Source organism: Ursus arctos, unplaced genomic scaffold (genome assembly GCF_023065955.2).
Source record: "Ursus arctos isolate Adak ecotype North America unplaced genomic scaffold, UrsArc2.0 scaffold_11, whole genome shotgun sequence".
Taxonomy (NCBI): domain Eukaryota; kingdom Metazoa; phylum Chordata; class Mammalia; order Carnivora; family Ursidae; genus Ursus; species Ursus arctos.
Window position 1 is genome coordinate 7,459,360 of NW_026622775.1, and position 26,715 is coordinate 7,486,074.

The 26,715-nt window shown below is 34.0% G+C and overlaps 1 protein-coding gene across 1 annotated transcript in view; it reads left to right on the plus strand.

Annotated features, from left to right (window-relative positions):
- AP1AR (adaptor related protein complex 1 associated regulatory protein) overlaps positions 1-26,715 on the plus strand; it is a 38,901-nt gene extending 12,186 nt beyond the window's left edge. The window contains exons 2-10 of the mRNA XM_026499202.4: positions 10,131-10,179; positions 11,972-11,998; positions 14,758-14,783; positions 17,983-18,079; positions 19,248-19,346; positions 21,388-21,446; positions 22,121-22,194; positions 23,106-23,234; positions 24,807-26,715. Of these exons, the coding sequence (XP_026354987.1) occupies positions 10,131-10,179; positions 11,972-11,998; positions 14,758-14,783; positions 17,983-18,079; positions 19,248-19,346; positions 21,388-21,446; positions 22,121-22,194; positions 23,106-23,234; positions 24,807-25,072 (826 nt within the window). The 3' untranslated portion in view covers positions 25,073-26,715. The remainder of the gene's footprint in view (positions 1-10,130; positions 10,180-11,971; positions 11,999-14,757; positions 14,784-17,982; positions 18,080-19,247; positions 19,347-21,387; positions 21,447-22,120; positions 22,195-23,105; positions 23,235-24,806) is intronic.

The window sequence follows — 26,715 nt, forward strand, 5'->3', positions numbered from 1 at the left end:
AAATAACATGTAGAAGCATAAAAACTGCATTTTTGGTCTACTCTTTATGAGACTGATTTTATTAATGAAAGATTGTCTTGATATCTGCTTTGATAACATTGATAAATATATATGCAAGAATCTTCACTTGTGTAATACATTTACTTTTAAACTCTCCCAAATTTTTAAAAAAGATTTATTTATTTAAGAAAGAGCACAGTGGGGAGGGGAGAAGGAGATGGAGAGAGGATCTCAGGCAGACTCCCTGCTGAATGTGAAGCCCATTACAGCCTGGATCCCACGACCCTGAGATCATGACCTGAGCCAATCAAGAGGTGGAAGCTTAACCAGCTGAGCCACCCAAGTGCCCCAGTCTTCCAAATTTTTTTACGTGCCCCCATCATTCAGAGTATGTTAGCCTGCCTTTTCTCCCTCTTTAATGTCCTTTACGTGTTTGAGTCCACTTTAACATTTTTGGCAGTAGTAGAATGAATATACAGAAACTTTACTTTGTTTAGAGACATAAGGGATATAAGGATTATGTACAAATGAATGTCCGTGGATGACTTTGGGGAGCTCTAGACTGTAGGGAAGAAGAAAAATAACCTACTATTTTCTTTAAATCATTGTTTTTGGAGCTGCTTTGTTTCAGCAGCTCAGCTTTCACCATAATTATATGACTGAATATATATGCTCTTATGGGGCACCTGGGTGGCTCAGTTGTTAAGCGTCTGCCTTCAGCTCAGGGCGTGATCCTGCCGTTATGGGATTGAGCCCACATCAGGCTCCTCTGCTGGGAGCCTGCTGCTTCCTCTCCCACTCGCCTGCTTGTATTCTCTCTCTCTCTGGCTGTTTCTCTGTCAAATAAATACAATCTTAAAAAAAAAAAAAAATATATATATATATATATATATATATATATATATATATATATGCTCTTAGAATAGTAGATTGTTGCCCACATTATTTCTAACTTCCCCTTTCCCTCCAGGACATATGGCTGAATTCATAAAAATTAAATGCACACATGATGTAACTTTAACCATTTTCTTTACAGCTCAGCTTTATTTTTTGTGATACTGGTGTATTCCTAGAGGACTCTTCCAGCTTCTCACATCACTTAGTTCTTTATTCTTTTCACCCTGGCATTTAAGTCTTATGCCTTGGATTTGCCACATTTATTTTTTCTCTTGTACTTTCATTCTTGACTCCTGCTGCTTTCATATTATGTCCCCATTAGGATTCTGACTGTCCTCTCCATCATGTCATTTTCCAGTCCATCCCCCACCCAGATGATTTTTATTTTCTAAATGTTTCTTTATCCATTTCTCTCACTGACTCCACTATAGTCCAACCTGTCATCATTTCTAACCTTGACTCAAATTTAATTGCAAACATTCATGCTTTCCCTTATTCTTTATGCATTTATCTCCACTCATTTCTCTCTGAGTCACATGGTTCCTGACACTTGCAGGAGCAACTTCTTATGTGGGCCTAAGTTCACTCCTAACTTGAAGGGAAGTTTTATTCCCCTGTAGTCACTCTGAATATAGTAAACATCGATCAATTAGTTATTTGCAGGTTTTAATTCTTAGCTGGAGTATTCAAAATTTCCACTTTCATCCATGCAGTTCTGGTTCATTCATTTATGCTTCTGTGTAGTGTGTCATTGTATAAATAGGCTATAATTAATCTATTCTCTTGTTGATGAGCATATAGATTATTTTGAGGGTTTTTTTGCTATTACAAACTACTTCAGTTAACATTCTTAGAAATGACACTCTGTATATGTTTATAAGAAATTCTTCAGGTACCTATACCTAGGAATGAAATTGCTGTAGGAATGAATTGAATAGCTGACATCTTCAAATTTATTAGAAAATGTCAAACTTTTCAAAGTAATTTTACCAGCTTATACTTTTACCAACAGTGAGTTTTCAGTGTTCTACTTCCTAACACTTGGTATTGTCCGATATTTTTCCCTATCAATGTGGATGCTGTCTAATATTTATACTAAAACTTTATTGTATTCATATATTCCAGCAACAGATAATACATATTTTAAAAATTATTTTTCATGTTAGCAGTGAAAAACATAAACAAGGAATAAATCAACAATAGATGTGTAAAACCAAAACAACATTTAGGGGCGCCTGGGTGGCGCAGTTGTTAAGCGTCTGCCTTCGGCTCAGGGCATGATCCCAGTGTTCTGGGATCGAGCCCCACGTCAGGCTCCTCCGCTGGGAGCCTGCTTCTTCCTCTCCCACTCCCCCTGCTTGTGTTCCCTCTCTCGCTGGCTGTCTCTGTCAAATTCATAAATAAAATCTTTAAAAAAAAAAAGTTAAAAAAAAAAAACCAAAACAACATTTAAAAACAAAACCCAGAAATATGTGGAGGATAATGCCATATTTATGGATAGAAAGATAAGAATGGAGTGCAATTTTGACAGTTGCACTGAACTTCACAAGCTGATTCCAGCAAGTTTTATGAAAGAACAAGAAACCGAAAAGAGCTTGCAAATTTTGAGGAAGGTGACTTGCCTTATCAGATAGGTTCTAATAATCAAAACCCTGTTGTATGGTCCAAGGCTAGATGAATAGATGAGTAGAACAGAATATAATATCCAGGATCTGGAAATCAACCTGAGGGGGAGCTCAGGAATCTTCATTTTTTAACAAGGTGATTGTTACATGCCAAAGTGTAAGAATGGCTGATTTACTAAAACAGAGCTGTTAGAACTAAATATGTATTATTAGAGATACTTATATGTATTGTGTCTAGTTCAGAGACTCACTTTTTTCCTTTTTTATCTCAACTATCACAGGTGTACATCAGTCTCCTGTCAGTAATAATATTAATTGATTTTTGCCCCAGGGTGGGAAGTGGATGCCTTCCTAGATTTACGGTTGCCATTTTCTCCTGTTGTTTTCTCTGATACTTCAACGTTCACTCCTCCAAAAATTTCTGGTCTGTATGAGCTTGGGAGTTTTCTCTTGGAGTTTTATTGTTAAAAATGAAATGAATTTGAGATTCAGTAGCTTTAGTGGAGAGTTACAAATATGAGAACAGATAATACGGTTTTTAGCTGCCTATTTTTTTACGCAGTTATGTTTACATAATGAAAAATCTTAAATTGTTCTGTACTGATTTACTTCAATTTTTTTAGTGAAATTAGGGAACTTTGTACAACATGACCCACTTATATGCTAACAATAGTTCTACAAAAGTAGGATGGCTATTCTTTATTTTTAGATTCTTAAGAAGTTAAAGTATTAGACCAGATTTTCTTATAATTTTAAATGTCATCAGGTTTATTTACCCCTAATATTTAGTGAAGAACTTTTTATGAATAGTAAAGCAAATGCTTTATGAGTAATACTAAAAGCATGTATGTAAGCAGTGTTACGTATAAAATCTGCATACATTTAGATCCTAAGCTGCACATATAGTATTGGAACATGCAGATCAGTGTTTTCAACTGAAGAACTATGATCAATTGAACTTGGATGGAGGAGGAATTGATCATGGATATATGTTGAAAAGAGCTTAGTTATTGGAGTTAGATCATTTTACTTTTTTTGTGTTTTTTGGTTGGTTGGTTTGTTTGGTACTAAAGTCTTTAAAAGCCAGTATCTATTTGAAATATTCATACAGAATTTTTAATTCAGACTAGCCACATTTCAGGTGCTCGATAGCCACACCTGGCTAGTGGCTACCATATTGAACAGTGCAGATCTGCAAGATTACAGCACCTCGTAGAAATATTGTAGAAATGTATATAAAAATACGTGTAAAAACTAAGTTCATTAAAAAAAAAAAAACACCAAAACCTAAGTTCATACATACATTATAGTACCTGGCCCGTTGTTAGCACTCAATGAATGTTCATCTGTTTTTGCTCTCCATTACAGTAATAGCTTATTATGCTTTGGTTTTTATAACATTATGTATACTGGGAAGCTTCAAGTCAATAAAACATTTTTTTCAAATTCAAGAAAGCAAAATGTTATTTCTCTAAACAAAGTAATCAAGAGTCAGGCCTTTGGAATAGACATTGCTACTTTTAATCATTTTGTTTTTAATCTTTCCTTCTAAGATTTAACTTTGATCAAAGGTTGTTGAAAGTGTAGTTTAATCAGTTGATACCGAATTTCTGGTTTTAGACTGATCCAGTTTCTTTTTATCTCATTTTCCTCTGTTCTTTTTTAATGGTGCCACTTATACACAACTAAAACTTAATTCTTGAGGAAAATACTCTCAGCTAGGACCTATGTGCTGTAATGAAATATTACTGCACAGGACTTGGGAGACCTGAATAAGACAAGTCCTGTGGTTTTTCCTATGGCTAATTCTGTTGTTCCATTAACACATAGTAATTTTGTTTGAACAATCACGTAGGTGATTTCTCCTTGTCCCACACTCCTGCCCCCAGCTTTCGCCAGGAGAATGGCCAGCAATCCCTGTACCGACGGATGAAAGATTACTCCAGACTTTGCTGTGAAAGGAGAAGGCAAGGGGGTCAATGCTCAGAGAGGAAGACCCTTTGCCCTTCTTTGCTCCCACTTTTATTGGTCTTTCAGGATAATCACAAATCCTTATCACTGTTTCTCAAGCATGTGACCTGTGACAAGGGGTCTTACTGGAACTAGAAGGATCTGTTTATGGGAAAGATACAATATGCTAATCTGCGTGTTCTACAAGTTCTGCTAAACATAGCCTGAGGGACAATGCCTACATATCTTCGATCACAGGGCGGCTGTTTGGGCTAAGAAAGCTTTGGTGAAGTTAACTTTCCCCGTGGAATTCCTTTGACAGAGTGGTCGCGCAGACCTCAGCATTCCAAAGGTCTACGCCCTTCTCCGAAACCTTCCCTCGCTGCCAGTGGCCTCTATGTTACATTTTAGCAAGCCAAGTATTATGGCTGATTCCATGTTCTACATTAGCCCCAACAAGCTTTATTGGGTCAAATAGAGAAAACCAGAAGGCATATTTGGTAATTAAAAATGTGAAATATAACTGTCCAGGAACTGCACAGTACTTGTATCTTCAGTTAAGGACATTCTTTCACTGTGAGTGAAGAATAATGGGGTGGAATTTCTTAGTATAGATAGAGAAAAAATTAGTTAGGCAATTCAAATAATCCATCACCTGGGAGCACTGCCTACCACTGGAGCCAGACAGATCAGTTCCTTGAACCAGGGACTCTTCTACAGATAGGCTTTGGATTAACTCTGCTAACATTTGGTTCTCTGCTTCTGGTACTTCCATCTCCTCTACTTTAACGTATTCTTTTAGATGTTAACTACTTCTCTTTACTTAAATCTCAAAACCCAGGAGCCATTCTTTAAGGTAATTTAGCTTGTCAAGGTGCATTAATGGTATATTGCTTTTATAATTTTAATTTTTGTTTCTTGTATTTCTACTTTTTGGGATATAACTCATTCTTCCTCTCCCAGGAATAACCTATACTTCTGTTTCTCCATAGTGATGGGAAGTAAAATTCTTAGAAACAATAGCCATGTGTATGTATTAATAATAACATGAGGCAGATGTATGGGAGAGGAAAAATTGCTGGCATTGCATCTTTGTTTACAGAAAACCTTCCTTGAGATAGGAAAAAAAAACAAAGATGAATTTCCTGGGTTTGAAGCCAAGAAGAAAAGAGTGGTGTTCTTAAAGATCTGGAATTGAGAAGTAGCCCCAGCGTTAATTACAGAAAGTATAAGGGGGTTTTGGACTGGTGTTTATCTTACTGTGCTAGACTTGGAATTTGAATAGAGGACTCACATCCAGCCTCTTACCTATGCGTGGATGTCAAGCTTAAGGCATCTAAAAACACCAGTCCACTCCTTTCCTAGCCTTTTTCATCTTAGTAAATGGCAACTTCTCATTCTCCTAGTTGTTCGGGACAAAAACTTAGGATACATCCTTGATTCTTCCTTTTTAGATACACTCCTACAACTAATTCATCCGCAAATTCTGTCATTCATTTCTTCAGATCTGGTTCTTACAACCTCAACTCGATGATCCAAGCTACCATCATTTCTCTGTTGTACCATTACAAAAGATTCCTAACTGGCCTCTTTCAGTTTATATCAGATAGTCTGTTCAGGATCTTCCAGTGAAGTTCTTATACAGCTAATAGGTTCTTAAAGAATGGTAGATTTAGAAAATCATGATTTTGTACCATATCGTGAAATAATGGAGCTAAGCAATGATTAGCAGTGGATGCTGAAACCATTTGGTAAAAGAGTGATGGGAAGCTTTATAATGGATGAAGTACGCTGACCATACCTGAACCTACAGATCATTCTTAGCGTCAGTAAAAGTAAGGCAGACAAAAATAAAATTCCTCATAATTTGGTTCAATAGCAAGTACCACATATGAAGGGTTCTTGCCTTAAAAAAAAAACCAAAAAACTGCACTCAGTTTAAATCAAATTGTCAGTACATAGGAAATACAGAGAATAGAGGAAGAAAACAACACCAAGAGAAAAAAAAGTCAGCCAAACCTAGGAAGTGAGAAATTCTACAGGACAAATGACACAATTTCTCCAACAAATCAGGGCATGAAAAAAGGTGATGGTGCAACAGGAGGGCTGTTACAGACTAAAAGAGATTTACGGGTCCCAACAAGCAAATGCAGTGTGTAGACCTTGTTGGAAATCTGATTCGACCAAATCATGTATAGAAAGATAGGGAGATTGAAATACAGACTGGCTATTAGATAATATTAAGAAATGGTTTTTAATTTTGTTAGGTGGTAATGTGGCTAGGTTGAAAAAAAAGGTTCTTAATAAATAGAGATTAACTGAAGTAAGGGTAAGATAACATGTCTGGGATTTGCTTTAAGATACTCTACCAAAACAAAAGAAGGGAGTTGTAGGAGTAAGATTGGGAAAATGGTAACCTTTTAAGTAGGGTGATGGGTACAAGGAGGTTTATGATGCTTTCCTCTCTACTTGGTGTGTATTTGAAAATTTTCATAATAACAGCTTAAAAAAAAAGTGAATGTGGAAGACTGAAATCTCTTCTGTGAATTCTCAACTATTGAGAATAAACTCCAAAACCCTTCCCATGGCCAACAAAGGCCCAAAGACCCTGGCTGTTTCTCAGACCTTATCTCTCTCCTCCACTCCAGCCAGTCAGGTCCCCCACTTACTTAGAGTATGCCAAGCACAATTTTGCCTCATAGCTTTTGTGTTCGTCTATCTTCTCAGAATTCTTTTCCTCCAGTTATCTAGCTAGCTGACTTTGTCATAGCCTTGGGAGCCTTTGTTCCAATTTTGCTTTAACAGAAAGACCTGCCCTGACTACACTATATAAAATAACTTCCCTCTCCTGGTCACTATTTTTGCTTACTCTGAGGTATTTATTTTTTCATAGCATTTCCCACCACCTGATCATTTATGTATTTGCTTATTGTGATTCATTCCCAAGAATCTTAGCTGCAAGGTGGCAGGTTTTTTTACCTGTTTTATTGACAGTTGTATTGCCAGCACTTTAGAGCTGTGCCAGGCACTTAGTTAGGTATTCAATAAATATTTATGAAATAAAAATAAAAACACTTGAGGCCACATTTAATAAACAAGTACTTTTTTCCCTTCTCCTCCATTGTTCTGCTTACCTTTCACTTGTATTTTCATCTATACCTAGAAGTAAGTAGGAGAGAATTGCCAAGAGGCTCACTCCTTACTCTAGAACAAAACTGTGAGGTAGAAAATACAAAACATCAGGGCAGTGTATTACAGGAAACACTGAAAAAGTTATATTCCAAATTATTGGGATTTTAAGTGTCCAACAATACGAAAAGCTTTTAGTTTTAATTTCTTTCATTTACTGCTTAAGTAATGGAGAGCTCTGTGAAATCTGAAATGCTCCTTTCAAACAGCTGGCTTTCTAATTACTTTTAAAATGTGTATCAACTTCGTTTCAGATAAATCCCAGGATAAAGCTCTTCTAATAAAAAATGTTGCCCCTGAGTTTGCCAAATTGAGTATTTACTTTAATCTATTAATATAATTTTGGCATTTATTATAGTAGGAGCCAATATATGCCCTTTGTGAATAATAAGATCTCAATCTAGTCTATCTAAAAAAGGAAAGCTTAAATATTTTTTCACTTACTGTGCTTTTCTGTTTAACTTCCATTTCAATTGTTTTGTTTTGGTTTTAGTTTTTTGTTTTTGTTTTTTTTCTGTTTGTTCTTTTGCCATTCTATCATATAGACTCATGTTTATTTATTGGTCAGGACTTTGGTTTTGGGGACAGAAATCCAGATCAAGCTATCTTAGGCAAAAGGTAGAATTTCTTTTAAGGATACTAGGTTTCTCAACTACTAACCAAACCATGGGCAAAGTAGGGATGTAGCTGGTTCTTAGGGATGACGTCAACACTGTCAGAACATCGTTTGATTGATTTCAATCCTCTCTTTGCAGATTTTCAGAAACTTAACTCCTAGCACCACCCTAGAGCTCTCAGGAAAATATTATCTCTCTTTTTCCATATATCCCTGAATCAATCAAATGAGGTCTGGGGGTTGGCTATGATCTAGTTTGGTCAGATAATCAGACAGAGTCATGCAAGACCATGATCATCCTTACTGTAGTTAGATGTGGATAAAAGGGACAGAAAAGTGAGACATTTACCATAGCCAACACCTTGGATTTCTAAGACCAGACATGTATCCGTGTATAATTGGAATAGAGCACAGTGCTCTGCCATCTAATATAAATGTAGTGCAATAATTACTTCCCTTGGTTTGTACCACTTGGCTTGAGGTTTTGCTTCAGCAGTGAAGTCACTCTGATGGTTTATACTGAGATACTTAGTATTACTGAACTTTATTTCATTATTCAGCTACATCATTCAGTAAACCTGGAAGAAGAAATAGATTAATCAGAGACAGATTTCTTCATTCAGGGAAGAGAGTGATGGTTATAGGGAGAGAACATATAGTACTTTAAGCATGAATCCTAATGCCAGAACACAGTGCAATTTGAAGGCTCAACTCATTTCTGTTTTTGTCTGAGAAATTGGGAAATAGAAGAGTGGGACAACTAGATGCTTATAGAATTAAGGGTATTTTGTTTGTACTAGATATGTTCCATAAATTATTAGATTTGTGAAATGACATTACTAAGTCCTCTGTTTTTTACTAATGATCTCTTAATGCGCAATAAAACTGCTTTGCATCTGTTAGTAAATAAAGATTGTACTAAAAATCAGACCTACGATTTCATTGTTCTTTTTGTTCTTTATAACAATAAAAAGGTAATCATGTTAATATAGCATTCGCTTTCACTAAACCTGTATGCCCCTCCACACATACCTATACACATAATACTCACAAAGCATTCTGAACTGTCCTAAACCTCGGGATTCTTCTCATCTCTTGAAGGGGTATTTCCAAAGATACTGACACATCAGGAACCCTCAGTGTGACTTTTGATCTCTGTGGGGGCATGAAGTCCTTTCCTCCATCAATTTAAGCAGCTATAACAGGAACCACATTATAAGTTAAAGTCTTATAATCTCTTGGCACTTCCAGTAGTAAAGTTTGGGTGCTTCTGCCCTATAACCAACTTTCTTACTATAATAGAGAACATAGAGTTAATAGAGGGTGGACATGTCTTTGGAGCAGCTCTAACAGAGGAGCTTCTTATCTGATTACATGTAAATTTCACTAATAGGCACAGAAGAGAATGATTAAAATTTGTATGGGCATGGAAAGAATAAAAAGCACCTACCTTTGTATAAACATGGGATTCTACCATCTAGAGATAACCACTCTTAGCATATTGGCATATATCTTTTCAGATTTTTGTTGTGTTGCATATGTTTAAGAAAATTGGAAACATACTCTCACATTATTTCACATGTCAGTATTTTAACGGGATACTTTCCTTGATACAGTAAAAATAATGAGATAAATTTTAAAACTTAATTGTATTCTGTTCTATGTAGTAAATACAATAAATTTATTACAGGTTTAGTAAATATCAGTAGAAAAATATTGGTTGAATACTTTTAAAATCATAACTTAGTTTGAAACTGGAAAATATTTTTATGGAAATGTTTTTATGCTATTATATTGGCTCAGTTTTAGTATTAATTGTGATTTTTTTTAAGTTTTTCTGTTTTTCTTCCCAGATCCAAGTATTTTAGAACATGCTCAAGAGGTGAGCACCTAACTATAGAGGTGAGTAGAGTCACGAATCTGATTGGATGAAAGTACCTTCAGGAGGGCAGAAAGGACATTTTTCTTTTCATTAAATTTAGTATGGACTTTTTATATTTCAGTATGATTGATGCTAGTGAAGAGGGAAAGAATTGGGGTGATGAGGGAAGGGGTGAATGGGGAAAAGTTTGCAGATTAATTTCTTCTTCTAATAGAATTGTTCTTCTAATAGTGTTCTTCTAATAGAATTGCTATTTCTACTTAAGAAGTGGTGTTTTTGTTTTTGTCTTTTTTTCCACCCTGCACGATTCAGAGAGGGGGTACTCTTCTAGCAGTTACAATGGCTCAGTAGGCAGTGGTTCTAGAGATAGATGATTGGCCTGCCCCAGTAGAGAGGTGTAGAAGGGTCAAAGCAGAAAGCTGATGTTAAGCAGCTCTACAATATGAATCACTGAGTTGCTTATTCTTTGTATGTAAAATAGATAATAGAATCTCTTCAGCTCCTGCTGTGTACCACCTACTCCACATACAGTTTATAAATGTCATCGACATAATTCTTAATACGGTTGAATACATAATTCTGAATACAGTTGTTGAACGGGTGGCATTCATCCCATTTTATGGGTGAGAATCAGAGGCTTAGTTAGACAGGTGATGAAGAAGTTGGGCTTTGTTACACAGCCCCTTAAGTGGCAGAACCTAATTCCAGTCCCAAGCTGCCTGGCTTCAAGGATTGAACACTGCACTTAACCGCCTTCTATGTTAAATAAGGAAGCATATAAACCAGAAACTAGTTTTTTTTTAAATCACACACAAAAAAGTTCAAGATAATTTAAATAATTTTAAGTCATCTCTTTAAACTCTTGTCTTTCTAAAGCTTTTGAATTCTTGTTTTCTTGATCTTTAAATAATAAAAATGTTGGGGCACCTGGGTGGTGCAGTTGTTAAGCGTCTGCCTTCGGCTCAGGGCGTGATCCCAGCGTTCTGGGATCGAGCCCCACATCAGGCTCCTCTGCTATGAGCCTGCTTCTTCCTCTCCCACTCCCCCTGCTTGTGTTCCCTCTCTCACTGGCTGTCTCTCTCTCTCTGTCAGATAAATAAATGAAATATTTAAAAAATAATAATAAAAATGTTAACGGTAAAATTTTTTTCTTTCAGTGGTTATTTATCCAATTATTTATATTTAAAATACACATTTTAGTAATATAATTTAGTAGTAATGACTTTCATCCAGTCATTTTACATAATAGTGTTTATCACATCATCATCATCAAATAGTTTATGTTCCTATCTGTAGAAGGACACTGTATTTGGGAATAGTGACTACCATCTGGCAGATTTTCAGTAAATAGTTAAATGAATGAGTACATGAATAAATATAAACATTATAAGATAAATTATTATTTGGGTATCTTCGAAGTCCCTGTTTCTTGAGTAAATTCTCCTTCTTATGACATTAAATTTGTTCTGAAGTCAAATGGAAACTGGTAGTGTGGGTTTAAAACACCCATATGAAGTAATCCAGGTGAAAGTTTTAATTTATAAGTTTTAAAAAATTTCTGATTTATGATGAAAATTGTTGTAATTCTCCTTTTTTTCATATAAAATTATAAGTAACGGTATATGCTTATCTTGGCTATCTTACCAGATTGTTGGATATATCAAATGAACTAGTGTATAAAGGGACACATGACTCAAATATCTTAAAAATATAAAGGTATATTATTTTCGAAGTGAAAAAAAGTGAGTTTTTTCTGAGATATGTACCTTAGACAAATATCCCTCCTAACACTTAACTTTCTTGTTCTTTCAGTTTGAGAATCTAGTAGAAAGTGATGAAGTAAGTATTTCCACAATAGTACAAAACCCATATTTGTTTTCATGAGTCATCTCATTAATTCTAGGAATTATTTTTTAAAAATTTTCTTTTCTTTTCTTTTAGAATTTTTATCTTTTGGTTTTTATTTTTACTTTTTAGGTTCTTATGTCCTTTTACTAATTTATATTAGCATATAATTAAGAATTTTCTCATATATAATGTATATTATATATATGGCATAGTTTTATATATTAGTTTCATGTATTATATATATGTAAGTGTGTGTGTGTGTATTTATATATAATATTTTAAAGCATGCTGTAGAACTCAAGGAACTTTAAAAAGGGATATTTCTAACCTCTTGCCATTAGGTAGGTAAAATTCCTCAACAATCCAGGATAGATCCGTTCTTTAACCATAGTTTTCATAGATTTCTCAGGGTGGAATTTATACATGTCCATTCTACAATCACCTACTGATGCTAGCCAATATCTTTTTTAACAGTTATTCTTTTTGTTGATTTTTTGTATTTCATCTCATCTAAAACTTAAATGTAAGATGCATTCCAAGTACAGATATATGAAAATAGGAAAAAAATACGGTTTAGAATTAGCGAAATGCAGTGCATATTTCTAATGCACTGGTTATAGTTAGAAGAGTTTTGGTCTGTGACATAAGTTTCAGCTTCACTAAACTAATTATATGAGTTTGTACAAGTTACTGAGCCCCCCTTGGGCCTGCTTTATACAACTCTAAAATGAGTTCTACTGGAAGAACACTGCAAGCTCTGGATTTTGTCACTTTTTGTTTCCTAAGGAAAGAGGAAAATGTATCAAACAAATTTAAATTGTTTTTTAGCCCAACGTTTCCCATAGTGTGTACAGAATACTAGTCTCAGAATGTAAATTAGCACATTAAAGCTTCTAAGAAGAACTATTAAAGAAACTGTTAAGGAACTGTTAAGAAAATTATTTAAACCTATTCAACTTAGCATTTCCCAAATTAATTTGGGTATAAATCCTTTTTTAAAACAATAATACTGGGGCGCCTGGGTGGCGCAGTCGTGAAGCATCTGCCTTTGGCTCAGGGCATGATCCCTGCATTCTGGGATTGAGCCCCACATCAGGCTCCTCTGCTAGGAGCCTGCTTCATCCTCTCCCACTCCCCCTGCTTGTGTTCCCTCTCTCGCTGGCTGTCTCTCTGTCAACTAAATAAATAAAATCTTTAAAAACAAAAACAATAATACATATTTATTTTCATCTGGTAGAACACATTTGAAAAACTAGCTTAGCCTTTTGTTTCCCAGTAAAATTTCTGCCAAATATTTTAATGTTTCCTAGAACCTAATTTCTTTTCCATTTCAAAGGTCACTTTAATTCCATGTATTTTTTAAAACAAGTGTAAGCAAACACTTAATATAATATTTTTAAAGTTTCCAAACTTAAAAGTGCTAAATGTAAGAGTTCTTTCAATCTTTATTATTGTTCATCCCAGCATCACACTGCTTTTTAAAAGAATATGGTTCCATGTATTTTCCTAAGGTGTTTTTTGTTTGGTTGAGTTTTTTTGTTTGCTTTCATTTTTTTCTAACCAGTCTTTTCCTCTTTCATGTCATATTTTGTGTTTGGTTTAGTTGAACATCATCTTGTTTTGTTGCTATTTCCTATCATTTGGAATTTTATTCCTGCTGTTACTTGACCATATATTTTAACTATCACATATGAATAGCTTAAGTGTGTAAGAAAGATATATAAATCCAAATCAGTCTTGAAAGTAGTTATGGTTTACTTTGGAGAAAAAAAAATAGGTAATTTCATAACCATGTGAAAAAAACCAAAAACAATTGATTCTCATTACTTGTGGTAGTTATGTCCTATAAAGTTGCCATAAATGATGAATTAATGAATACCAACTGGAACATTATTCTCAGGGGGAATAGAGAGTTAGATTCCTGTAAGCTTCTAGTCACAACATTTTCATCAACCAGTCAGTAAATTACCTTGTTGTAGGTGTCTGTTTGACAACTCATTTTAATAAATATTATTGATTCATTAACTTTGAATAGCACTGTAATTCATGCCCGAACCGAAGGCTGTCCAACACACACATTTTCTCCGTAAGTCTTGCTCCAGCCTCCTTGGGACTAGGAACATTAGATAGCACTTCAATACCACACATGGGAGTCATTTTAAACAGTGAAATCACCAACAAAAAAGCACAAACATGCAAAAAACATGGTACTCAATAGACTGTAAAGAGGATAGTATGAGAACTGAAACAAGAAGGCAGAGCATCACCATGTCCTACCTCCACTGGGAATATGCATTTTGGGCAACTCAAAGTTTTTGCTGTTATGTGGAAGTCTGTTCATGATCACAAAAGCACAGTGATTATTAGTTTTGATGTTACATGGGTGAATTTGCAAATATTGAATCTATAAATAATGAGGATCAACTGTAAATGATGAGGGCATAGAAGATATGTTGTCTAGTACCATCCTGACCCCTGAAGTTCATTTGGTATTGAACATATATTTGTTAGAAAAAATTAAGAAATGTACAATAACTAGTTGGTATGTAATTAAGCTAGATAATAAGTTTTGCTTTTGAGAAATAGTAAAATTTTAAAGCTTTTTGTTTAAGACACTTTTAATAATAAAATTTGTTTATTATGGTACAATAGATAAGCAGAAAATATTTTGATTACATAAAACTTTTATTGACTTGCCTTACATAGAATTCAACTAGTGAAATGTCTTTAATTGTTTAATTTTTATACAGGGGGAAAGCCCAGGAAGCAGTCATAGGTAAGGCTTTTTTTTTTTTTTTTTTTTAAAAACAATGTCTCTGTGAAACATGAAAAGCTCTCTAAGAATCAAGGCTCTGTCATTTGCTTGTTTTGAGGCATTGAATTAGTTTACATTTCAGGACCATAGTTTTCTCTTTCTATAAGCTTGAGGCAAATAATAACACCTCAAAGTATTGTTTGAACATTAAGGAATTTAAGGTACATAGGTACCTAGTGCTCTCCTATTGAACCTAAGTCATATATTTTTTTAGTTTTTTAAAAAAGTATTTAATATCAATAAATACATTTCCTTGAATTTTTAAAATATTATCCCCCTTTTCCTTCCTCATGACATTCTAAAACTTGTTTTACTAACAGGTTAACTAGAACCTTGATACTCTAATTTATTTAAGGAGCCTTTTTAGATTCTCTTGAAATTATATGAGCTACTTGAAAAAGAACCATCTGTCTTTAACTTGGAAGTTCTTAGTATCAAGAGAATATTTTCATACACTGTTTCATATTTTTAATTTATATTCTTTACCTTTTTTAGTTTAGCAAACATTTATTAGGCAGTTATGTGGCACTGTGCTAGGCACTGGAATTAAAAAATCAAACATGTTTCTCTGCATTAGAAGAAACAATATCCTGGTCTGGAAGGTAGTTTGCGTAAATGACTAATTGTGACACAAGATGGAAAAACAGATTAAATAGCAGTTGTAAAATATGCATGGAAAACCTAAAGAAGAGACCATTTGCCCAAAATGTGTGAGAAGAGGTGTGTCCAGGTAGACTTCTTTAAGGAGCTGACACTTAGGTTGATCCTGGAAGTATTGGCTAGTGATAACTATCCAGAGGAGGAGAGCATTTCAGACAGAAGAAATTGCATGAACAAAGTGGGTTGACTGAAAAGAGGCACAAGAGGATTTTGTGGAGGGATGGATATGTTTGTATCTTGCTTTGTGTGGCAGTTACACAAGTGTATACAATTGTCAAAACTTAACTGAATGCTTAAAATTTGCATTTTATTTTATTTTATTTTATTTAAGTTAAACCTCAAAAAAAAGGGAAAAAAATTAAAAACAAAACAAAACCCTACGCAGAAGTTAGGGCTAGAGGAACAGAAGTAGGAGACATTACCTTATACTGGTGGTTAAAACCATGATAATTATCAAGATCACCTACCTGAGATTGGAAACAGAAGGAAGTGGGGTGCTTGGAGCATGGAGAGAGAGCAGCGGTCTCAGGATTGAATAGGCAAATACTATAAGAGGATTTTGAAGACAACCAAGACTCAGTGAACAAAAAGAAGTAATAGAGCGTAGAAAGCCAACGCCAACTGGCAGACAGATAGAATGGAGAGAATGGCCAACACTGTTGCATCAAACTGAAGTCAAAAGATAAGACTCAAAAGTGTCTATTCTGTTTGACAACATAGAAGCCACCTTTGTTAGAGTTATTAGGGACGAAAGCAAAGGTAGACTGCCATGAGGTAATGAGAGAATGGAAGATAAGGACAAAGAAGGTAAGATAAGCACAGCAGTTAAAAGCAAGGAGCTAGACTACTTGGATTCAGATCCTGGCTTTGTCACATATTATATGACTTACTTGGACATAATCTGTCTTCATCTCATTTCCTTCATGTGTATTATCTCTATATTCAACTGATAGTGTTGGTGTGAGGATTAAAATTAGTTAATATGTGTAAAGCACATGGAAGAGAGCCTGACACAGTAAGTGCTAGATGCACTATCAGTATACATTCAGTTTCAAAAATTTTAGCGGAAATAGGAAGGAGAGAGGAAGTAGCTAAAGATAAATATAGATCAAATGAAGGTTTTTCCTTTTTTCTCCTTTTTCTCTTTCTTCCTTCCTCCCTTCACACGGAAGAGAGGTGAAGACAGATAAAAAAGAGTAGGCTAAGATGAAAGAGAGGTGCTAATTGACAGAGCAATGTCCCAGAGAATTCCCTGGAGTAGGGGAGCAAAGGTGGTATCAGTGGTGAATGAATCAAGAGTATAAGTGTAGCAGATGACCTTGAACAAGTTAAGGAATGCCACCTCTTCAGAGGATGGTGGGAAGGATAGAGAAGATAGACTTAAATAAGAAGAGTGGAAAGAAGTCAAAGGAGTTGCTGGTTGGTTCCCCATGTCTCAGAGTGGGGTGGAATTCACTTCTAAGAGAAAAGAGTTTGAATGAGGAACTTAAAGAGTACTTGAAGATTTGAAGTAGTTAGCTTAGGATGTGAGAGAGAGTTGACCATGTCTGAGAAAAGAGTTATTGCTAATGTTAGATTTTCTCTAGCAGCTCTTAGGAGAAAGGGCTAATCATGGAATTGATCCAAGGTCAGAAAGTAAGCTGGGTGAATAAGGTATCATGATAGGAGTGCAAGAAGGTGAGTATGTTGGTAAGAAAGTACTTCAGATTTGCCATGGTGTCCACATTGGTTGTATGTGAAGTGTGGCAAGGTAATTAGGATAGATAGACAGGGAGAAAAGGGAAGGATCAAGAAGGGCCTGGAGTGGCCAGAGTGATTGAGCAGTATAAATAGGAGGGTGGTGGGTATGTGAGTTAGGGGTTCCAGAATGGTAAAAGGGCTATCACACCATAGCGTACTGAAGTTTATACTTTATGGTGAACATTTTAGGATATGGTCAGATGGCTGAAGCAGAGACAGAGTGAAGGTAAATGGAGTCCACATTTCTTAAAAATGGTTGTAGTGCTAAAAAATACTCTGATAATATATCATCCTATTCAACGTATATACCAAGTTATAGCAAGTGTTAGATATATGCCTTTTTACTCTTTTTTTAAAATAATTTTTATTTTGTTATATTAGTGACCATACAGTACATCCCCAGTTTTTGACGCAATGTTCCTTGATTCATTATTTGCGTATAACACCTAGTGCACCATGCAATATGTGCCCTCCTTAATACCCATCACCGGCCTATCCCAATTCCCTACCCTCCTCCCCTCTGAAGCCCTCAGTTTGTTTCCCAGAGTCCACAGTCTCTCATGGTTCATTCCCCCTTCTGTTTACCCCCCCCTTCATTTGCCTTTTTACTCTTAACCATTGAAATTATAGGATCAAATTGCTTTAACACTTTTTTCACAGTACAATTTTAGTATTTCTCTGGTTGATGAGTGTTTATTTGGACTTGTACTCATCAAAAATGTTTTTTCTTTCCTTTTTTCTCCCTCATTTTTCTCTGTAGGCCTCTTACTGAGGAAGAAATCATCAACCTAAGAGAGAGGCATTATGATTCTATTGCTGAAAAACAGAAAGATCTTGATATGAAAATTCAAAAAGAGGTAAATAGTCTTTTTATGTTGCTTAAGTATATGTTACCATAAGACCTCTGTTTATACTATGGAGAAAGTTGTCATTAACTACTATGGTGCATATGAACAATCACGAATCTATATTTAGATATTATACAGATGAAGATTATTTAAAAGTAAAAAAAATTCTAGTTTATTATAGTTTGTTTTATTTCAGTTTAATTTATCAGAAATCTTATGCTATCAAAAATGAAGATAATACATTCTTCTAAAAACTAATTTCTTAATTCACAAGTAGAAACTCTGGCAAGATATATGTATTTTTGTGTTTAAAACCAACTTTTAAAAAGTCTATTTCACAATAAATATCTTTTAAGTCTTTTTGTCTGTCTTGGACTTGTTTATTCTTAGTAAGTGAACCATAAACTATAATCATAAATGTTATATTTATTTTAATGTGTTTATGGGAATGGCCTGTAATTATAGTTTTGCTATTCACTAAATGGAATTAGTCATATTCTATTATAGATTTAAGAATAGTTTTTAAGTACCAATTAGTGATTTCAACAGCATTAATTTAAGCTATGCAATAGATGCTAATATTAGGCCAAAGAAAAAAATCGTTGAAATTTTATTTTTAAGTTTGATTTGACATGTAGTAGATTATCGCTAAAGCAGTTTGTATGCTATTATGAACGGCAGGAACTTAAATTTGAAAGTAATTTTTGAATAGCTTGATAATAATAAAATTCAAGACACATGTGCATCAATGAGACACGAACTTTGTGAAAGCTTACTTCACTTTGATAGATGGTGAAGTGATGTCCTTAAAGACCTTGGACCTACGAAAGCCAAAACCATTAAACTAGTCAGGGTGATAGGCACTGGAACAATTTTTGAGAATGAAGATCACTGCATATTCTAATGGAAGAATCAGTTTTGTGTTTCTGCAAATTAAATGCTACTACTTATAATTCAACTTCTAAACAGTTCTATAATATGCTTGATATCATTTGAATTATTTTATAAAAGGAGAAATTGAAATGAGAAATCACAAAAATTTCAATTCTGTTATGCTTTGTAGAGATCATTTATTTTTTAACAATTTATTTTTAATTTTACAAACAAACATTTTATATTTAGAGCAGTTAGACAGGTTCTGATTTTTGTTAATCCTTATTGTTTTGTTCATGTACAGTTAGCCTTACAAGAAGAGAAGTTAAGACTAGAAGAAGAAGCTTTATACGCTGCACAGCGTGAAGCAGCCAGGGCAGCAAAGCAGCGAAAGCTCTTGGAGGTGAGGGGAAAAGACCCCAACATATATCAGGGCTGCTTTTCTCCTGATTTTCTCTGACAAATCTTAGTTGAGACTCTTTCCCCACGCTAGTATCAGGGGCTTCTTGTTTAACAACAAATGTATTTATGTATATATTCTTAGGAATTTTAAAGGCAAATTAGCTTGTATTTAACAACTGGAAATAACATCAAAGTATATGCTTGATATTGAATGTTGTTTAGCTTTAAATTAGCAGAAACTAATTCTTATTTACCCCAAAGATGAAATGTAGTTTTCCAAAATCCAGTATTCTTTTGGAAAAATAAATATACTCTTAGGTGGAAACATTGCAAAACTAGTCTAAATATAATTTCTGCAGCATTTTTTAGTTTATTTTTGTATTTTTTAAAACAATTCCTTGAACTGCTGGAATTTCATATACTTCTTTGAATCTAGTAAGGTGGGCAATTTGCCTCATTTTCAGATATTGTATATTTTTCGTCTTTATTCTTGTGTCTTTGGGAGATTTGGAGTTTGAATCTTGAGAAATCTTTGGCATATTATCAGAGAAGGCAACAGATTTATTATATCTTGCCATGCTATATGCTAATATGGCAATACTATAATGCCAGACCACTATTAATAACAGGCATTTATGGTATTACTGTTTTAATTAGTTTACATGTTTTACTTTGTTTAATCCTCGCAACAGTCCTAGGAGATAGATAACATTTTCAATCCTCATTTTATAGATGAGGAAGCCAAGGGACAGAGATGTTAAATAACTTGCTTAAGAAAATCCTGCAGTTAATAAATGGTACACCCAGCAGTGCTTAGCCAGTTATCCTACTTAGTATCTTCCTCCATATTTGCCTATGTGAACTCTTTACTGTAATATTAACTGAAGTAGTACAAAGATCACATCACATAATAATTACTATAACTTAGAGAAACTGAAAAATCGTGTCATATTACAATGAGTTTATATGTGACCTGTGCCCTTTTTCTCTCTTTCTCCCCCTGTTCCTCTGTCATTTTGATTAATCTGTTTCAGCAGACTAATTAGATTATATGGGAGAGTGGGGGGGCGGGTTGTTTTTGTTTTTTAGTACGTTCTAACTCATGGAAAAGTTTAAAAATTAACTCACCTATCAGAAACTGGGGATGTACTGTATGGTAACTAATATAATATAATAAAAAAACATTAAATTAAAAAAAATTAACTCACCTTCTGCTGAGAAATAGAAATATTTTTTGGCTATAATTTATATAACTTTTTACTATAATAAATTCTCTACTGCTCACCTTTTAAAGACAAAGGCATTCCATATGCAGCATCTGTTTGGGTTCTCTGAGTTTTTCCAGAGTTGTCTGAGTTTTTTCTTCACTGACTAAGTACTGATACAGGATCACATAGCAGTCTGTAAACCGTGGCACACAAAGATACACAGATATATGCAAGTTCGTTTGATTTTCACAATAGCCCTACGTGTTTGCGAGGGCAGTATTATAGCCATCCGTAATTTACAGATCAAAAAAACAAAGTAAAGGGTATGCCATGGACACACAGCTAATAACTGTCAGAGCCTTAACTGACAGGTCTTCTAAATCCTTTGTTTTTATTATTTCTGAGTCAGCTCAGCCATATCTTCTAGATCTTTTGTTCTATTGCTACTTATTTCAGCCAGAATTGTACTTCATCTACTGTTTCAACTATTTTTTTCTTACCCTTGATCCTTCCAGTTACTAGAAGTTCTTAGGTGTTATAAGAATGTTCAATACACCAATATATATATATATCTGTTTTAAAATTTATTTTTTAATAACACTGTGAATATTCTGACCCCTCAAGAATTATATGCTGAAAGATTGAGAGAAATTCCAACCATAAATAAGAGGATATAGAAATGAACAGTGATATATTTAAGGGAAAAGACTTCAATAGAATAAATTTTTAAAGTGTTTTTTTTTTTTTTAGGAACTAGAAAAAAATCTAGTTTGATTTTTTTTTTAAGTATAATTTTACAACAGAGTGATATTGTGTTGCATTATGTTTCCAAAGCAAGAAAGGCAGAGAGCTGTGCAGCGACACCATCCTTCAAACAATGGAGAATATCAGAGGTAAATAGTGAAACACACTACTTCCCTTTGTGGTAGAAAATGTAATTTCTAAAGAAAGCCCGTTCAGCTCTGGGTGTTTGTATACATATTATGTTTGTGTGTTCCCTAAAAAACGTAGACACTATCTTGTAAGAATACTGAGAATATTTGCTTTCTTTACATTGGAAAATGATCATTATTTATTTGAACTGATTTCGTTGTATTTTTAAGAGTGGTCCTATCTTCCATATAGAAAATGATGAAAACGAAAAAGAGAGAAAATGATGCAACACACTGAATGCTTTTAGATAAATTGCTTATGTCTTGCCTTGCTTGTTTGTGTTTTCCTTAGCACATCTCTCTTTCTTATAATAAAGTTTATGTGTGACCATTTTTTAGAAGACACATTCCAGAGTCATATTTTCCACTCATTCAGAGAACCTTATTCATGATTCGTTTTGATAAATTATGAAGATGGGCTTATTACTAAGCTTTGACTTTATTAACCAAAATCTTATCATTTTCAGTTTATTGCTAGCATTAAGAAAATTAAGACCTATTTTCATTAGGTTACTCTAATTGTATAGTAATTATAAATTTGTGTGGGTTAGACCTTCAAACTAAAACCATAAATTAACTTAAGCATGCATTATGTTGCATATATTATGAATATATTTCTTTTACTTTAATTACAGTTCAGGACCAGAAGACGACTTTGAATCCTGTTTGAGAAATATAAAGTCACAGTACGAAGTTTTTCGAAGTAGTAGTAAGTCTTTTAAAATATATGCAAAATTTTTTACTTTATGCCACAGTAAATCTAATTGGAGATCCTGGCTCTGTTTCTGCCCTTTAAATTTGTATTTTCCAGATCGGTCAGTTAACTAGTCCTTAATTATGCAATTTTATCTTTCCTTTTTATTTTTTATTTTATTTTTTTGTAAGTAGGCTCCACACCCAGCGTGGTGCACAATGTGGGGCCTAAATTCATGACCTCAAGATCAAGACCTGAGCTGAGATCAAGAGTTGAATAACCAACCGACTGAGCCAAACAATTACCCCTTATCTTTCCTTTTTAAAAAAGAGTTGGAACAAAGAAAAATCTCAGACTATTACTATAGATCTGGATGCAGAATCGAGCACTCATTTTTCTGTTTCTACTATGGTGCTACCTCTCCCCCCTCCCAGAAAAAGGGAAGGTGGGAAGAAGTAGTACAAAAGTGTACTTACTTTACTTCTTACAAGTTGAATTATAAGATTAAAGTGTTTTTCTCTAAGTTTCAAAAGTCAGAACTCCTGTGCTTCCACTAATGGCCACTGAAAACAGACTTTCATTTTTATTTTTTCATTTATTTTTTGTCCCTCTTTGTAATTGACTATTACCTAGAGTTCCTTGTATTGGAAAAGTTTATAATTCATTTAAATTTGCATGTTTATCATGCTGCATGGCAAAAAAAGAAAGAAAAGAAAAAAGAAGGAAAAGAAAGAAAGAAAGAAAGAAAAAAGAGGAAAAAGGCGCTATATTGTTCCTAACAAAAACTTACCAATATGATGATTTCAGTAATTGCTTCTTATGATGTTAAAAGGATATAATAATATTTAGAGAAAGATATTATTACAAAATAAATGGTTGTGGTAGAAGAGTACAAATGACCACATTATATTTGGTGTATATTCTAGGACTCTCATCAGATGCCACAGTTTTGACACCAAATACAGAAAGCAGTTGTGATCTAATGACCAAAACTAAATCAACAAGTGGAAATGATGACAGCACATCCCTGGATCTAGAGTGGGAAGATGAAGAAGGTATTCTGTATTCACAATTTTACCTAAAAATTTTAATCCATGTTAATCTATAGAAATCTACTTGGTGGGGCGCCTGGGTGGCGCAGTCGTTAAGCGTCTGCCTTCGGCTGAGGGTGTGATCCCAGCGTTCTGGGATCGATCCCCGCATCAGGCTCTTCCGCTATGAGCCTGCTTCTTCCTCTCCCACTCCCCCTGCTTGTGTTCCCTCTCTCGCTGGCTCTCTCTGTCTCTGTCAAAAAAATAAATAAAATCTTTTAAAAAAAAAAAGAAATCTACTTGGTATTTTACTTTAAATTGAAAGGAGTGTAAGGCCTTAAAGAATCAGTGTAAAAATTTCTTGGCTCTTACTGTATTTGTGATTATCATTTGTTGATAAATGTTTTAGAAAGTTGCTTAATTCTTTGTGTTTCTTGAGCTTTAAAAAATAAATGTTAATTTTTCACTTTAAGGTTTCTTTAATCCCACCCATTTTATATTACTCAGTAAGAATTACTGCCCCCTTGTGATCAACCTTAAGCCGAAATTTTATTATCTTTTGGTTCATTATAAATTAGCCATTTGTTAGGGGTTTTTCTGTGTAGTACAAAAGCTTTCACATGTACATAGGCTTGACTTTTAGCAGTATGTCTTTCTAGCTGTAGTACTTTAGGTAGATTTCTTACTCTCTTTAAGCGGCAGTTTGTTCATCATAAAAAGGGAATAATAAACCTACTTTAAAGGATGATTATTCACCATTGTATAATCAGCGTCTAAAAATGCCTGGCACATAATAAGCAGTTAGTAAATATTTGAACAAATAAGCATATGAATGTGAGGATGAAATGACACATATAAAACACCCAGTACAGGTATGGCACATAACAAGAACTCACAATTGTAGCTAAAATGTGTATATATACTTTTTAACGCTATTTCACTGAATAAGGCTCAAGTTTTCATTTTCACTTTAAGAACTGGGTAATCCATGAATCATAATGGAAAACCAATTACAGAATGTAGGACTTTAAGAAAAATAGTAAGCATTAAATATTTCATAGAATTTTGAGATGGAATGGACCTTAGTCTTCTAGTTGAGCCATTCTTTTATCAATAAAGAAACAAAGATACGGGGACTTGAATAACTTTACCAAAGATTGCATAAACTTACTTAAGTCTTCTCAGCCAAACACTGTTTCCACAATCCTGTACTTATGTTATTTCATATCTGGATCCCAATCAGTAGACTTTAATAAAATTTATTTTTATTGTAGCAGCTTGTTCAGTTTGAGCTAAAGCCTTTCAGATCTTTTACTTCCTGATTCTGTCATCCGCACTATCCGTATGCTAATCAGATTTGTAGATAACATGACTTTTCGAGGTTATTATTCAAGTCATTAACATAATGATTAAGGTAGAAGACAGAGCCCACCAGAAACCTTCCCTTAACAAGGCCTCCGTAGGACTGACTCTTTAAGTAAATTTACAAATCAAGTCTGATTGTTAAACAAAAACTACATTATTAAACTGTAAAGTCTTTTAATATAGCCTTTAAAATTTTCACTGAGATTTCTAATAACTCTTTCCAAATAATAGGAATGAATCGCATGCTTCCAATGAGAGAACGTTCCAAAACAGAGGAAGACATTCTCCGAGCAGCACTTAAATATAGCAGCAAGAAGACTGGAAGTAATCCTACATCAGCCTCTGATGATTCCAACGGTCTAGAGTGGGAAAATGATTTTGTTAGTGCTGAAATGGATGATAATGGCAATTCCGAGTATTCTGGATTTGTAAATCCTGTATTAGAACTGTCTGATTCTGGCATAAAGCAATCCGATGCAGATCAACAGAAACGATAGGGTAAAACTGTATGACCCTGTTTATCAGTTGTGACCAAATGTTAAAAACCAACTAGAATGTATAAATTGTTGTGCTGAGCCTTTTTGTAAGAGGGAGATAAGAAACCATGTTGTAAATGCTTATTAGAAAGGAATGGAACTGATAGGCTGTATCCGAGTTGCTTCAGAATTAAGTGCAATTTCATCATCTGCCTTCTGCTTTTCAAAAACAATGTAATGGTTCTGTCATGTTATCAGTTAAATTTATTTTAACTCTTCTTATAGCATTCCTGTTTACTATTTAGATTTTCACTTTTAAAAGTAGTTTTATTAGTTTTACTTTGAATGCTTTCTTAAGCCTATTTCAGTAGTTAACTGTGAAAATATTAAGGCGTTTTGTGTTAATTCTCAGCAGATGTGAAGGGAGCATGAAGAGGGACTGCCAGATCAGATTTATAATACTGTTCCCTTTTCCACCTTTTCCAGCATTATTTATTCCTATGACTTATTTAAATTTTATTATCTAATAGTAAGCACAATTGAATAGATGACCCTAAAGAAATGCCGAAATACCAGTTTTTTTCTACACTTACTGCATATCCTAGTATAATAATGTTGATTCAGTCTGAACAAAGGATATGATATGTTAAAATAGGGTTTCAGAGTTCAGACACTTGAAGCTGGTAATCTAAAGTAGTATTTAAGAAAATATATATATTTAGGTTTTTCACTTCCTTTTAACATGCTGCCATTATAAATTAATATTGGCTTTAAGTTAATTGATATATTAAATTTCTAGGTGTCGTTTTTAAAAATTCTGTATTTCCAATGAATGGTCTTAGAAAGATTTTACACAGAACATATTCTCTGTGCATGATTTATTAAGAAAGGAAAACCTAAAAAGGCAATACGGGTATTTCAAAATAAAATCCTTTCTGGTGTGAAAGGATTCATTGATTTTATTAAGCTTTTCTTTGCCTTGTAATACAAGGTGCTTTAATGGGATGGAACTACGCATATCAGTATAAATAACTGCATTTGTGATATACAATGAACTCTTCTTTTCCCTAAAGTTTATGTCTCACGTTGAAAGGCCAAGGCTATAGAGCATTCCCTAATTGCTTGTCTTGATTTTGCTGAGGATTGAATATGATTTTAGTAAGCAAACTGTTTTCTGATTTTTCCTTGGTGTTTTTTTTTCTTTTTTTCTTGCAGCAATGACAGTGCATGTTCTAAAAAATATAGGAAGGTCCAGATATAAATAGTAACTTAAAGTTCTTGCTGTACTTAAAAAAAAAATCATGTGGCCCTTTCAATATTTGAACTGCTAGGCAATGACATCTATAGTTTCATCTTTTTTTATCTCATAGAAATAAATATGACACTTTAAATATGTAAATATATTAGGTAATGCTATTATTTATGACTCTCTTAACATAATTTAAGTTGTAGCTTTGTCACTGGAAATATTTTAAAGGTAATCTATATTCACATTGCCTGTGTTATGCTTTTTAAAGTTTGTATACATCAGATGTATATTTTTGGTTTGGCATAAGCTACTATTGTAATTTTTCTTGGCATTTTGTTCATAAAAAATTTTTTGAAGGAATGGTAACTTCTCAAGGATTGTGAATAAACACATTTTTACATTTAAAAATAATAAA